A 13076-nucleotide genomic window follows, 5' to 3' on the forward strand; every position below is an offset into this window, starting at 1 on the left:
ACATTTAAGACAACTATACACAAGCACGTGTGTGTTGAGAATAATAATAATAATAATAATAATAATAATAATAATAATAAATAATAATAATAATATAAATCAAGTTAAATACCTACATCGCATGTAAAACTAGTGACGAGTTTCCTACGCTGTTTATAAGTACTAGAACATGTTATCATAATTATTATTAAAATACTGTGTGCTCTACTGAGTCTGTTCTGGATCCATTGAACGCCTTGCACTATGATTTGAAAGTCTGTAAATTATCAGGAATCAATGTAAGATAAGGTGTGTTGAACACGGATGTTTTAAGAGACGGACCACAGCGGGCACAGATGATCATACGTCGCCAGTTAACGTCTCTGAAGAGTAACTACAATACAGTAATAATTTATTCACTGACATAAAAATGTTTACTTCGCAGACGTCTTCTTTTCAAGACTCAATTGACGTGGAAGAAAAGGAAACGGATTTTGACAATGAAGAAATATCACAACAAATAAACTGTTATTATGCCGTCTATTTTTATGAAACCACAAGGTATCGACAATTTTTATTTTACTATACGATAACGGAACCACTTGCATTAATTGCAGCTGAATATAAACATGTTTGACAAGTTAGAAATATTATGAATGATTCATTCAAAGAGGTGCTATTGTCACTAATGACGGAAATATTACTCATCCATCGGTGTCGATACGGTCTTTGGTTATTAGCTGGAAATGTAAACTTTCTGTTCAGCAATTGCATCCGTGCGATGTGGCTTTTAAAAAGTAGCTCTCAAATCTGCTCTTTTGATCCGGGCGTTTCGTTCGAATTGAATACGAAGTTACTGGAGTATGGGAACGTTTTACTAGCAAATGACCCATATAATTAAATTTACGTGAAATGTGCCGTTTAGATCGGAGTCGGCAGAGGAGAACGAGACTAAGAGCCACCGAAGGACAGAGTCTACGGCGAGCCAGGATGACGGCAGGTAGAGATCGATGATCGCAGTTATCGGTCCATTATGTGCATTACGACAATCACTAGTAATCATACTGTGCACGAGCGTCACTAGAGATTTATGAAAAGGGGGCAAAGCCTTTACTATGGGGTCTTATCATAATGAAGACGAACGAGAACACGCTATTGAAACTAATAAGTGTACATTTATTGGGGGGGGGGGGGGTTGCCCTGTTCCCCACACTGTCAAAAACAATCATTTGTCACAGGGGTTGTACCCCTCATGGGTCTGGTAATTGTAACTTAGGTATAGATAAATTAGATAAATGTACCTTTTAAGGTACAGAAATGGACTCAGGAATATTTTTGTACCATTGGGGGGACATTAGTGTTGTTTGTACCTTGGGGAACAAAATTGTACTAGGGCTCAACACTTTTGCTGACAGTACAATGCACGAGCAAAAATGTTGTAATATATTATCGGTGTAAGTTCCGAGATTATGACTATTATTTATGTATGCCCCGTTTGACTTGCTGAATTTGCCCTTGTTCATGCACCCGCCCCTCCCCCGCCGGCTCCGGCCACCCCAGTCTCTCCCTTGTGGATACCAGTTTGCCTTCAGAAGCTGAGCCTGAGCTACGCAGCTATATCTCCAGGCGGCTGAGCAAGGGCGCCCTCCTCGGAGGCATGGGCAACATCGCCACGGTGGAACTCAGGTGACGTCATAACACCTGATGCAGTGTCGCTTTAGCTCGGAATATCATCTCTGAGAGCCCTGCTCAGACAGCAGTAGAGCAGTTCTCTCTGAGACTTGAGCAGGCGGGTTTTGTACAAAGGGTGTTTTTTCTGTGGGGCGGGTTTCAGTGTGCCGGAGGAGGCGGTGGGCTGTTACTGCTGCCTACTGGAGAAAGGCGAGGGGCAGGACGGCGACGGCTACGTGGTCTGCTTGCTGGGGGGGTGCGAGAGGGGCCTTAATTTATATCCTTTCTCAGAGTGACAGCTTTGGACGTACGAAACAGAACCGATGGTCAGTAGGTCTATAGCAGCTTGTACATTGAAATCGCAGACGGCTGTAGGCGGAACGTTGATGGTAAACTGAGGTTCTGCTGGTACTTCCTGTGACCTTAACTGAGTGCACATTCAGACTGGAGCTGGACAAGTATGTGCAAGGGCTACAAAGCTGCCTGTGCCCTGAGGTAGGTGCTCCGGTGTCCCGGAAGGTCAAAACACAGTGGTCTACCATGGAGATCTTGTCTCCTTTTTAAAGATTGATGCACCACAGCCTTGTGAACAATGTCATTCTCCACACCCTAAAAAAAATGATAGTAACCCTACACTGATAGCATACACAGTGTCTCAGAGCTGTACAGCTGTGCCATCATAAGGGATTCGTGTCACCAGATCTCACGTCAATTTCCCAGCTGCAGAATCTGGAGACGGAGATCAGGCCCTACCTAAGCCGCTGGTACGAAGAGTCCGTCATGCACATTTACAGGGTGGTGCAGCTGATGCAGGGGGACGTGGCCTATCTGCTCCATGCCGTGAGTGACCTTTGACCTCGTCGGCCCGCATGCAGCACGTAGAGCCAATCAGGAAGCGGCAGACTGGCCTCCACATTCTATGACATTACATGGTTAATTTCCTGTTGCCCGCCTTTCTGTCATCTGTTGTTAATCTGCTAAATGAACAGTAGTCTGCTGTCACTTGTCACATATCAAGTGAGTACCCAGGCAGGCTGTCACTGTCCCTGCGATCGTGAGGGGAGCTGCTGTCAGACAGCGCGCACGTCCCACTAGGTGCAGTGTGGCGCATAACAGGCCTGGCCTGGGTCTCTCAATGTTGAAGGCACTGAGTCACACAAACGTGGATGTCATCGGCGCGGACGAGAGAACCAAGGCGGACATCACCAGGTGAGCGGAGATGCCGCCGTCTCTCACACACACGTTTCGATCCATATCTTTGTGGGGACTTGTCCATTCATTTCTATGGGCAAAACCCTAATCCCAGCTATGACGACCTTAACCATAAGCAACCAAACAAAATAAAAGACTTTCGACAATTTAAGTTTTCAATCGCAGATATGAAATTGAGGTTATACTTGTGAGGAAGGAAAAATGTCCCCACAAGGTAAAAAGTTACAAAAACAAACACGGGGAAATACGGTCCCCACAATGTAATAATTACAAACACACACACACACAGGGTTCATGTTCCAATTTTTTAAAGGCCCCTGTTGTGCCCCATGAATAGCAGTGTCCGCATACAACTATGAGACAGCAGGGGGAGCCAGAGACCTATAAATGTGTTTACGAGTCCATGTGAAATTATAGGGGTAGGAAAGCTTCAGTATCCCCCCCCCCAACCCAACCCCCACTGCAGGTTCATCAAGGCGGCCAGTCTGCAGGGCCTGGCCCCAGAAGAGGCCAGCACAGCCTCCCTCTGCAAGTCCGCCCCGGGGGACCTGCAGTCCAACCTGCTGGTAGACTGCTCCCGCACCCCCCTGCTTTTCACCAACGCAGGTGAGCCCGCCCCCCCCCCCCGATCGCTGCTCACGTCGCCAGCCCGCGTCTCTAAGCACCCGTCTGACCAGCCACTCATTTCCTCCGCAGTCAGCAACCGCTTCTGCGACGACTGGATCCAGGCGTTCCTGAATGCGGCGGAGCGTAGCAACCCCTTCCTGCTGAGACAGATCCTGGAGAACTTCAAGCTGAAGGTGCGTGTCGGCCGGCCGGCCGCCCGCAGCCTCACTGGGTAGACTGGTGCGGCGGGTACAGCTGCACGTTCACGTGCCGGAGAAGGAGTCTCATGTTGCGTCAGAAGCCTCAATTCATTATTCAGAGTCAATTCATAATTCATTTGAATAGATGGCATCACGTGGTTGGAAACCAACCTGCAAGACTCCCAGCTAAACATATCTAAGCAGTGAACATATCTAAGGAGATTTTACACGTTTGCCGTGAGCCCACAGCCTGAGAGTTCGATACCCCCCTCCCTCCACGCCCCTGCTTGATGCACTGTCGCCACCTGCAGGCCATCCAGGACATGAACAACCTGAAGCGATTCATCCGTCAGGCTGAGATGAGCCACTACGCCCTGTTCCGCTGCTGCCTGTTCCTGCAGGCCTGCGGCAACGGGGACGTGCTGCTGCGCAACGCACGTGCCGAGCACAGCGGCCTGCCCGAGGCCTGCGACATCATCCGCGTGCTGGAGGAGTTCCTGAGCGAGCAGGCACAGGGCGCCCCCTACTGAGCGGCCAGGGGAAGCACGTTTTATGGGCACATCCCAGCACCAGGGAACTGCTGCAATCTCCTCAATATCTCAGTAAAATATGTATTATATTTATTTGTGTATTTAAAGTCGTCAAAGAGATTGCCGTGTGTGTAATCTAAATTAATCTGACACTGACAAGATGGTGACTCTCACTACTGCATGTAACCGTGTTCCGCAGCAGAAAGACAGGCAGCCCAGGTGTCTCTTGCTCTTGGTAAAAACGCTTCTGCACAGACAGGTTGGCCCAGTCCACCAGAAACTGGAACATTCTGTCGCTAAGCGCCAGTTTTCACAACGTTCCATTTTACTGCAGTTTGCTAAATCGCATATAGAGACTGATCACGTGGTGCTGGGCATTAGTTCCTCAGGGGAGCATCATTCTGATTTTTATTATTAACTTTCTTAGTTTTGTGTGCAAAATAAATGTGACAACACAACCTTTCATATGTAAAATATCTGTATTGTAGCAAATCGTCCCTCAATATGAAATCTATAGACAAAGTTATATTGTACTTGAAACACACATCTAATGTGATCCCTGTGGCAGGGATTCCTTGGCTTGCTTGTATTCAGTTTTGATTTATCTTTGTATGTAAATGTCACACACGCCCTGTACAGATTTGTGTCACGCTGTGCAGATTTGGCTGTGAAATGCTTGTTCTTTATTTACAGGAAATCCCGTGCACTACAGTTTTCTTTCTGAAGGAATAATGAAGCTGTTGTATATTATAGTAGCAGGAACCATATAAAAACCTACAGTTTCGCGATTACTGAAAGGTTCACGTTTACAGCATTTATTTTGGCATGATTTGTTTTCCCTGTGGTGATTTAATTCACACGTGGCTCTCCTCCGCCAGCGAGAAATGTTTAGACGTGAAGTCCTGTGACAAGTTCCCGAAGGCGGGGGGGAGCAGAGCCCCCAGCGTGACGGACGAGCCTCAAATTGAGGGAATTCCCCAGCCCCCGCTGTGCCCTCTGCACCTCCTCTGCTTCCTGTTAGTTTCTGTCGCCTTGTCAGTCATGAAGGAACAGTAATAAAAACAAACCATCCGTCTCTGGTCTTGTTACATTCTTCAAACCAATACAATTATTTTAAATGTGTCACTGTACACCATGGAGAGGATATATGCAAAGTCCCAGAGAACTGCAACCCTAGCGCTCAAAAAGAAAGATAATATGTCTTGCAGCATAAGAAACACACCCAAATAAAGTAGTTAAAAATAAAAATATTACAGCCAATAACTAATATTTCAGATCATCAACATAGATCAGTAAAGGTTTTATGGGGTATTAAATGGTGCTGATTCCCCTGTAATTCAGCCCCATAATTATTTGGACACATTAAGTAAAACCTTGAAGGTTATACTCTGATAGAACTGAAGCACTGGATTATTCTCATTCAGGGTCTGAGCTGATCTGCTATTCCCCCAGTCCTCCCCACCCTTGTCTGACCACAGTGTCCCCTTCCTGCCAGTCAGGAATCTGAATATCTTCTTCTGTCCCCAACCACCTGATCGTACAGAAAGGTGTCATGTGGTGACCTTTCCTCGTCACAGATGTCATCTGCAACAAAAGCCATATCCAGTAGGTACAGGTCAGTCTTCCAAGGATGTAGGGTTTTTAAATTGCCTGCCATTGGCTCATGGGAGTTTTAGTTACACAAATATGTCCCGATGGCAGAATGAAAAGTGAAAAATAACCAATCAGATTGTAGAGGAGGAGGGCCCAACCAATTAGATATCTTGGTCCCGCCGCCTTTACAGTCTGACTGGTTATCTCTCTGAACCAATCCTTTTCCATTCTGTCCTCAGAACCTTTTTGTGTAAGTAAAACTCCCATGAGGCTGATATTGTTTACAGCCAAAAGCAGTTTACAAGCAGTTTTATCTGCTTCCAAGCAGGTTAAGTTGTCTGCTAACATACACTTTGCAGTTGTATCTGTTCGTCATTTTTCTAGGAGTGGGAAGAACGTCACATGAGTGTCATGTACAGGAGAGTATGTTTTCTCTACATCTTACCAAGGCTCTGTGCAGACATGGTCCACAGCAGAGGTTTTGGGACGTCGTAAATGCCCTCTGTGGATTGTAGGCATCGTAAAGTTGGTACAAAAAGAGAAAAACAAAATAAGAGGAAAAGGTCAGTGTATAAGCTGGCCTGAGGGTAGCGACTGCATTTTTGTTATCGTCTCAAAAAGAAACCAGCAGTCTGTTCAGGCCACGGTTATTATCGTTATCGAAAAGTATAAGAACACATGTTCATAGAAACAAGATAGAAAAACAAGAAATTACAACTAAATGCAAACTAAATATTGCCTCCAACCTTAACTGAAATAAAATACAAATACTTTCCATTACTGTTTTAAATGTAAAGTAATGATTTGTTTCTTTAGTTACCATTAATAATGCCAGGAACCCAATTCCTTCGCTGTATCTGCCTGTTTTCATCTACATACCAGTCAAAAGTTTCTGCACACACTGAGATTTTCTACATTTGCATGTACCTCACTTCACATTTACTAAAAATACACTCAATATTCTTTGCTGACAAATAAATTTACAGTATGTTCACCATTTGAGTACCTTTATTAGCAAGAAAATGTCATTTTGTTGATTAATCATAAGAAAATAAGAAATTTACAAACGAGAGGAGGCCATTCGGCCCATCAAGCTCGTTTGGGAAGAACTTAACTAATAGCTCAGACTTGTTAAAATCTTATCTAGCTCTGATTTAAAGGAACCCAGGGTTTTAGCTTCCGCTACACTAGCAGGAAGACTATTCCATACTCTAACTACACGCTGTGTAAAGAAGTGCTTCCTCAAATTCGTTTTAAAATGTTCTCCCGCTAATTTCCACCTATGGCCACGAGTTCTAACCTTTGACTTGTAGTGTAGGATTGTCTAAAGATCAGACACTTTAAACAGCCATACAAGAAATAAAAAAAAAACTGGAACTGAAGTATATAAAAATAAATAGAAATACATATTTTTAATTAATAAAACCGCACTGAAAACTAATTAAACTAAAACTCCACTCAGCAGCCCCCTGCTGTGAAAGCTGCTCCTGTCTGAACGGGGAGCCAGCCTGCATGTTGTCAGAAGTCCCACCTGACCAGAAGTTGTTCACCTTCCTGTAAGATACTGGGACGTCATAGATGGCTTCTGCCTCCTCGTCCTCCCTGGCGGTGACAGCATTGCCCTTTGTGTCTGCAGAGAAACCACACGCCAGCTCGGTGAGCTCGTACAAATACAAGTCGAGGAAAAAGTACACAAGGAGGTTTATCAGGATGTACCCGTTCACTGTCTTTTGAAAACATATTTTTTACATTTTAGTACATTTCAGTAGTCCTAGGTAACTAGGGTGATATTAACATTAGTGACACATGGATGATTATAGGAGTCTGACCAACAGAGTCTAGCTAGTAAGAGAAGTTTTGGTAGCAGTGTAGTAAGCGAAAAGTAAAAACAGAGGTGGAGTTGCACTCTGGCAAGGTGCAATTTGGACATGAGGAGGCGGAGCTGGTCTCTATATTTACACCCTCTTAATGTTTAAACCCTGCGGCAAGCATTTAGACACTCCTGCCCTGTGACACAATGTGGAGAATTAAGGAGAGATCGCACGAGAGAGCCCCCGGCAGAGAGTGGAGGTCATAAGCATATACCTGCTCTGTGTAACGGCGTGTCGTAGTTGCTTTCTACTGCCTCTTCATAGTCCGGCTTACAGTAAGTGCTTTCGTAGACACCTGAAGATGAAGATAGCCCTGTAAATGCCCAGCATGTACCAAGTACCACACACTTTGGAGAGACTCTGCAGCCAGCCCTGGACTGTCCTCTGTATTTTTCCAGATGTGCTTGCAAACTACTGTCATTCATGTCGTGAAATGATTAAACCTGCCAGGATTTTTCTCCACCTAAAAACAGGTCCAATTTTGCCCAGCATCACTGCTGCGATCTACACACACAGAATCTGTAAAAGGCTCAAGCATCTTCTAATTCTGCTGTCGACCAGCTTAATTTCTCAGTATTAGCAGGATTTGCAAAGTAGTATGTTAATTAAAGAAAGATTTATCCACCTGTTTATCATTAACATTAGTGACACATGGATGACTATAGGAGTCTGACCAATCAGGACACAGCAAGACCTCAGCACTTAAGCGAAATCCAGAGGCTTTATATTGAAACAGTAGTTTACAAATCCTGTCCTACCTCAAAGTGTCCTCTCTGACCTGGACCATACGGTCACCCAAACATAATGCAAATAAACCTTAAACATGCATCAAAACGGCACATCACTACAGGCAAAGTTCTTGATTTTTAATTAGTAATGTCCCTATGAAAATTCATTATAATATCAGGCTATTCATGGATTGCTTCTTATACACATCTTACCTCTAACAGAGTCTTACACCCTTCTTACACCCAGAAGTAAGAGAAGTTTTGGTAGCAGTACAGTAAGCGAGAAAGGAGGTCATAAGCATATACCTGCTCTGCGTAACGGCGTGTCGTAGTTGCTTTCTACTGCCTCTTCATAGTCCGGCTTACAGTAAGTGCTTTCGTAGACACCTGAAGATGAAGATAGCCCTGTAAATGCCCAGCCTGTACCAAGTACCACACACTTTGGAGAGATTCTGCAGCCAGCCCTGGACTGTCCTCTGTATTTTTCCAGATGTGCTTGCAAACTACTGTCATTCATGTCGTGAAATGATTAAACCTGCCAGGATTTTTCTCCACCTAAAAACAGGTCCAATTTCGCCAAGCATCACTGCTGCCATCTACACACACAGAATCTGTAAAAGGCTCAAGCATCTTCTAATTCTGCTGTCGACCAGCTTAATTTCTCAGTATTTAGCTGAAATCTATGTCATACTCTGCTTACTTGTCCCCGGTGCTACAGTTTCATAATAAGAATTGTTTCGGTCACATGATCGTCCTCCTTCCTCTTGGCCACAGAATTCCAGCTTGTTGTTATGGTACATCACTTCTGATTCTGGGGGCAACATGTGGAGTTAGAAGGACAAATAATTTTTTTTATAAAATTAGTGTACAGTTCTCCCCCGGATAGAGTTGAAAGTATAACTAATTAAGAAAACGGATGTGTTCTTCGTACCCAGTGTGTGTCTTTTGCTGGTTCCCGTCGAGTCCCAATGTCCAAAAGTGGAGTGACTGTCCATTAGCTGTCCTGTACTGTGACGAGAGTTTGTAGTAGCGCTCCGGGGGGGCCGTTTTACCTCTCCCCCTCCCCACCTAAGGAGCAACACTATATGGTAACAGGTTCTTACAGCATTACATACACCACTTACAGCATTACATACACCACTTACAGCATTACATACACCACTTACAGCATTACATACACCACTTACAGCATTTTGACACTGATTAAGCCAAGTCATCAGCTTAACAAATCGCTGGGTTGGCAGAGAGCTAAAAATTTCATATCACATTTTTAATGTGTTTTGTCCAAGCAAATGGGTTTTATCCAGTTCAAAAAGCAGTCAGCCTATTCCAGGAGCAATTGGGGTTAAGAGCCTTGCTCAAGGGCCCAACAGTGAAATCACTCTACTAACTATGGGATTTGAACCAGCGACTTTCTGATCATAAGCACGGCCTCCTAACCCGCCGAGCCACTTATTTCATAAGCTACTAAATTAGCAAATCTTTAAATTTACAGCTTATAAAGCAGAGCACCAGGTAGAAACATATGACTGGAAAGCTGCCCACGAATGGGACTCAAACCTATAACCTCACTCCAAAGAGATGGTGAAAGCAAGGCTGGGTTACCGGGCGAAAGCTGGGTCTGGGGAGCAATAGGGTGAAAGCTGTATGGCCCTCCACAGACGGTCCATCCAGCACTGCCTCAAGTACGCCGAGTCGGCCGCCTGCATCCGGGGAACAAGCACTGGTCACACCTGGTCACCCAGCCACACGAGGGCTGCTCTGAGCAAACGACCTCGCCTTTTCTTCAGAGCAACTCACAGTACAGTGACAGCAGAACCTTCAACTTCATTATGGCCAATAGGCATCCAAACAACACAATCGTTCGTCAGAAACCACTGAAACGTGACCACAGACGTACAGGAAATTCTACATAACGCCCGTCGACCTTCACTTGGCCGTATATGAGCCCCTGTGCTCCTTCAAACAATTACTACAGTCAAACGGCTCTACTCCCAGTTCCTTGTGGGGTATTAGAAAAAAGCAACAGTACGAAACAAAGAATATCATTCATTAGTGGAAGAGAAAATATTTCAAGGATGGTCCACATCCTCAAAGCACATCACAGTCTGTGTTAGTCAGCGTCAGTGCGCGGCTGAGGGGGGTCTCACCAGCAGTTTCTTCTTCCCGTTTTTCAAGCTGATTTCAAAAACATAATGCTTGTTATCATTCCTGTCTATCTCACGCACAGATTTCACCTGAGGTCAACAAAAATATGACTTTCAGCATAAACATCAGGGCATGTCTACAAGGCCTATAGGAAGATAGCCTATACTTTCATACATATTTTTAAATATTAATATATTAACATGAAATACACAGTCATAAAGTCAGCTCCCAATAATAGAGCCTTGAATTTCATATAGTAGATTTGGAGAAAAAAACATTTCAAAGGGTGACTCACTCCACACAAGTCATACCGGCCCTTGAGATGTGTCTAAAAAGACAGAGGAAATAGTTGAGAATCAGACACTGAGTAGAATTTTACATTCAGATCTTCTATTCAAAGTCAACAGTGCTGCAGGTATTTTAGAGACAGGCGGTTTTCAGTTCACTTAGTGAATTTATGAGACTGCTTTGGCTTTTGCTGGAACCCTGTCTTGTATAAATGACTGTAACGCCTTTGCATCCCAGTTATGAGAAACAAATCTACTGAAGGAAGTATCCGCACTAGGGATGGGGCCGGTGCCACACACATCTCGACGCATTGCCGGCGATCCCACACGTTACATATGAAACGACTGTTAATATGATACGATATGATTCACCCCTATTGTAAGGCCGTGCGAATCGATGCGAATTGATTTGACACAATTTAATTCAGTGCCACATGATGCGACGCAAAAGAATGTGATGTTATGCAAGTCAACATGGGGCAGATCATTTGACAGCGGTAGAGAACTGGAGATGAGACAGAAACAGTTTCGAGAGGGACAAACGATCTAAATATACAGTAAAACTGTCAATTAATTATTGGGCACATTTTAAATAATAAAGGGTCTCTACTAATAATTACATGGTAATGAATCAGATGTTACCGATGCAAATATGTTCGAAAAGACGCGTCCTGTGTTCATCCCAATTGTGTCCAATGCACACTTATTTAATTGCGGCAATCATATCGTGAACTTGTATGCACCGATGTGAATCTGTGAGTCTTATCATCCCTAATCTGGACAATCTGACACATTCAGACTCCAATAGAACTACTTACGGAATACTCATTCTTCTTCGTATAGAAGCTGAGACACGTGCTCTCCAGGCGAAACAAGTATGTAACCCACTTCAGCTTCTAAAGACAAGGAAAAACTTTTGCATTAGGGTTACAAGGAGGTTGGTCAGCAACAGTTAGCTCACATTTGTAGCACAGTAGGGTCAGGGTCCAGTCGGCTTTTTGGGGGCTTTCTGGACAGATGCAGGTGACTAAGGAGCAGGAAGAGTGGAATGGGGAACGTCCAGCACAAACTGGAATCTGACTTTGGCCAGAGTCCCATAACTAATCCCTGAGGACAGGAAAGCACTTGGTCCCTGAGACAGCAGGACAATTTCAACTTTCAGATGTTTTAAAGAAAAACTGACATGAGGAGGACCCCCCCCCCCGCAAATTTTTTAAGTGAAAGATTTTTTTGTAACACTTTACTTGCGGGGGCACAAATAAGGTAGCAAACTGCCCTTACTTAATGTACATAAATTAACCACAAACTACGTGTTAGGTACTGGTCCCATGTTCATTCATCATTAATTAATCATTCATAACACTTCATAAATTTCATGCATCAACTGTATTTGTTCATGATTTGTACTTCAACAGTAACCGAGTTAAGTTACTTGTGTCCCCTCAAGTGTCACCAGATATTTTTTTTTTATTAACAAAAAAAGACTCACCATCTTATCCCTTCTCTTCCTCAAAAAGCCCTCAAACAGCAGCTCGTGATCCCCAGTCGACATTTCCAGATCGGCCTCCCCCAACTGTCCGCACTGGATGCCGGCTGTCCGCACTGGATGCCGGCGTGCCCCCCATCCCCGTTTTGAGGTGTGACACTTCTCCTTTCTCGCTGACGACGCCTCCAAACAGTCACTGTTCAGCCTTATCCAGAAGTCTCACTTCCTACATCCAGCACCTTCAATCATCTGCATCATTCCTTCCAGATAACTTGCTCTCACCTACAATCACGTTCGTGTGCCACGGAGAGCAGGACACACACAAAGTCTGGAAGGAATTAAGAGACTAATTCCGGGCTCAAAGTTTCTAAGACCACAGTACACAAGAAGAAGGTGAAGCAGGAGATATGGGCAATAACTAATAACCAGGCAGGTAAAGGGCAGAAGGAACTATCTAATGCCAGAGATGACCGTCAACTTATCCGGCAGCGTCTCATAAATCAGAGGATGACCTGAAGTGACCTCCAAAAATAAAGAAGCAGGACTGAAGACCAATAAAGCCCTTCACTAATGAGAAGCCAGGAAGAGCCAGGCTGGAATTCACAAAAAAAATGTGTTTTACATAGGTGTATACCCATAGATTGGGTGATGAGTGAAACTGAAATTTTTTCTATTTTTCCAGAGCTGGGGGTGTGTGCGTGTATATATATCCCATTTGAACAAATGCTAAATAAGTCGTACAAACTTAAGGGATAATATCAGGTG

At 44.2% G+C, this 13076-nt stretch overlaps 2 protein-coding genes across 5 annotated transcripts; one reads left to right on the plus strand and one right to left on the minus strand.

Annotated features, from left to right (window-relative positions):
* The first annotated feature begins 202 nt into the window (after nucleotides 1-202).
* Nucleotides 203-5273, plus strand: c22h17orf75 (chromosome 22 C17orf75 homolog). Its single transcript, XM_023829940.2, has 10 exons — nucleotides 203-540; nucleotides 905-979; nucleotides 1540-1665; nucleotides 1814-1927; nucleotides 2088-2145; nucleotides 2371-2490; nucleotides 2795-2859; nucleotides 3329-3468; nucleotides 3559-3662; nucleotides 3980-5273. Exons 1-10 carry the CDS (start codon nucleotides 410-412, stop codon nucleotides 4196-4198), a joined length of 1152 nt encoding a protein of 383 aa, XP_023685708.2. The 5' UTR covers nucleotides 203-409; the 3' UTR covers nucleotides 4199-5273.
* LOC111853234 (uncharacterized) lies at nucleotides 4859-12756 on the minus strand. Of its 4 annotated transcripts, none has more exons than XM_072704809.1 (12): nucleotides 12315-12749; nucleotides 11644-11721; nucleotides 10834-10866; nucleotides 10541-10627; nucleotides 9996-10093; nucleotides 9322-9458; nucleotides 9082-9201; nucleotides 8697-8777; nucleotides 7877-7957; nucleotides 7323-7421; nucleotides 6237-6293; nucleotides 4859-5782 (listed from the first exon to the last, which is right to left on the minus strand). In XM_072704809.1, the coding sequence occupies exons 1-12, from the start codon at nucleotides 12375-12377 to the stop codon at nucleotides 5694-5696; spliced, it is 1023 nt and encodes a 340-aa protein (XP_072560910.1). In that variant the 5' UTR covers nucleotides 12378-12749; the 3' UTR covers nucleotides 4859-5693. The 4 variants fall into 4 exon arrangements, with proteins under 4 accessions (XP_072560910.1, XP_072560911.1, XP_072560912.1 ...); XM_072704810.1 differs by having other exon boundaries at nucleotides 9091-9201; nucleotides 12315-12747; XM_072704811.1 differs by lacking the exon at nucleotides 7877-7957 and having other exon boundaries at nucleotides 12315-12756.
* Between the last annotated feature and the right edge of the window lie 320 nt (nucleotides 12757-13076).

The sequence above is a fragment of the Paramormyrops kingsleyae genome, chromosome 22 (genome assembly GCF_048594095.1).
Source record: "Paramormyrops kingsleyae isolate MSU_618 chromosome 22, PKINGS_0.4, whole genome shotgun sequence".
Lineage (NCBI taxonomy): Eukaryota > Metazoa > Chordata > Actinopteri > Osteoglossiformes > Mormyridae > Paramormyrops > Paramormyrops kingsleyae.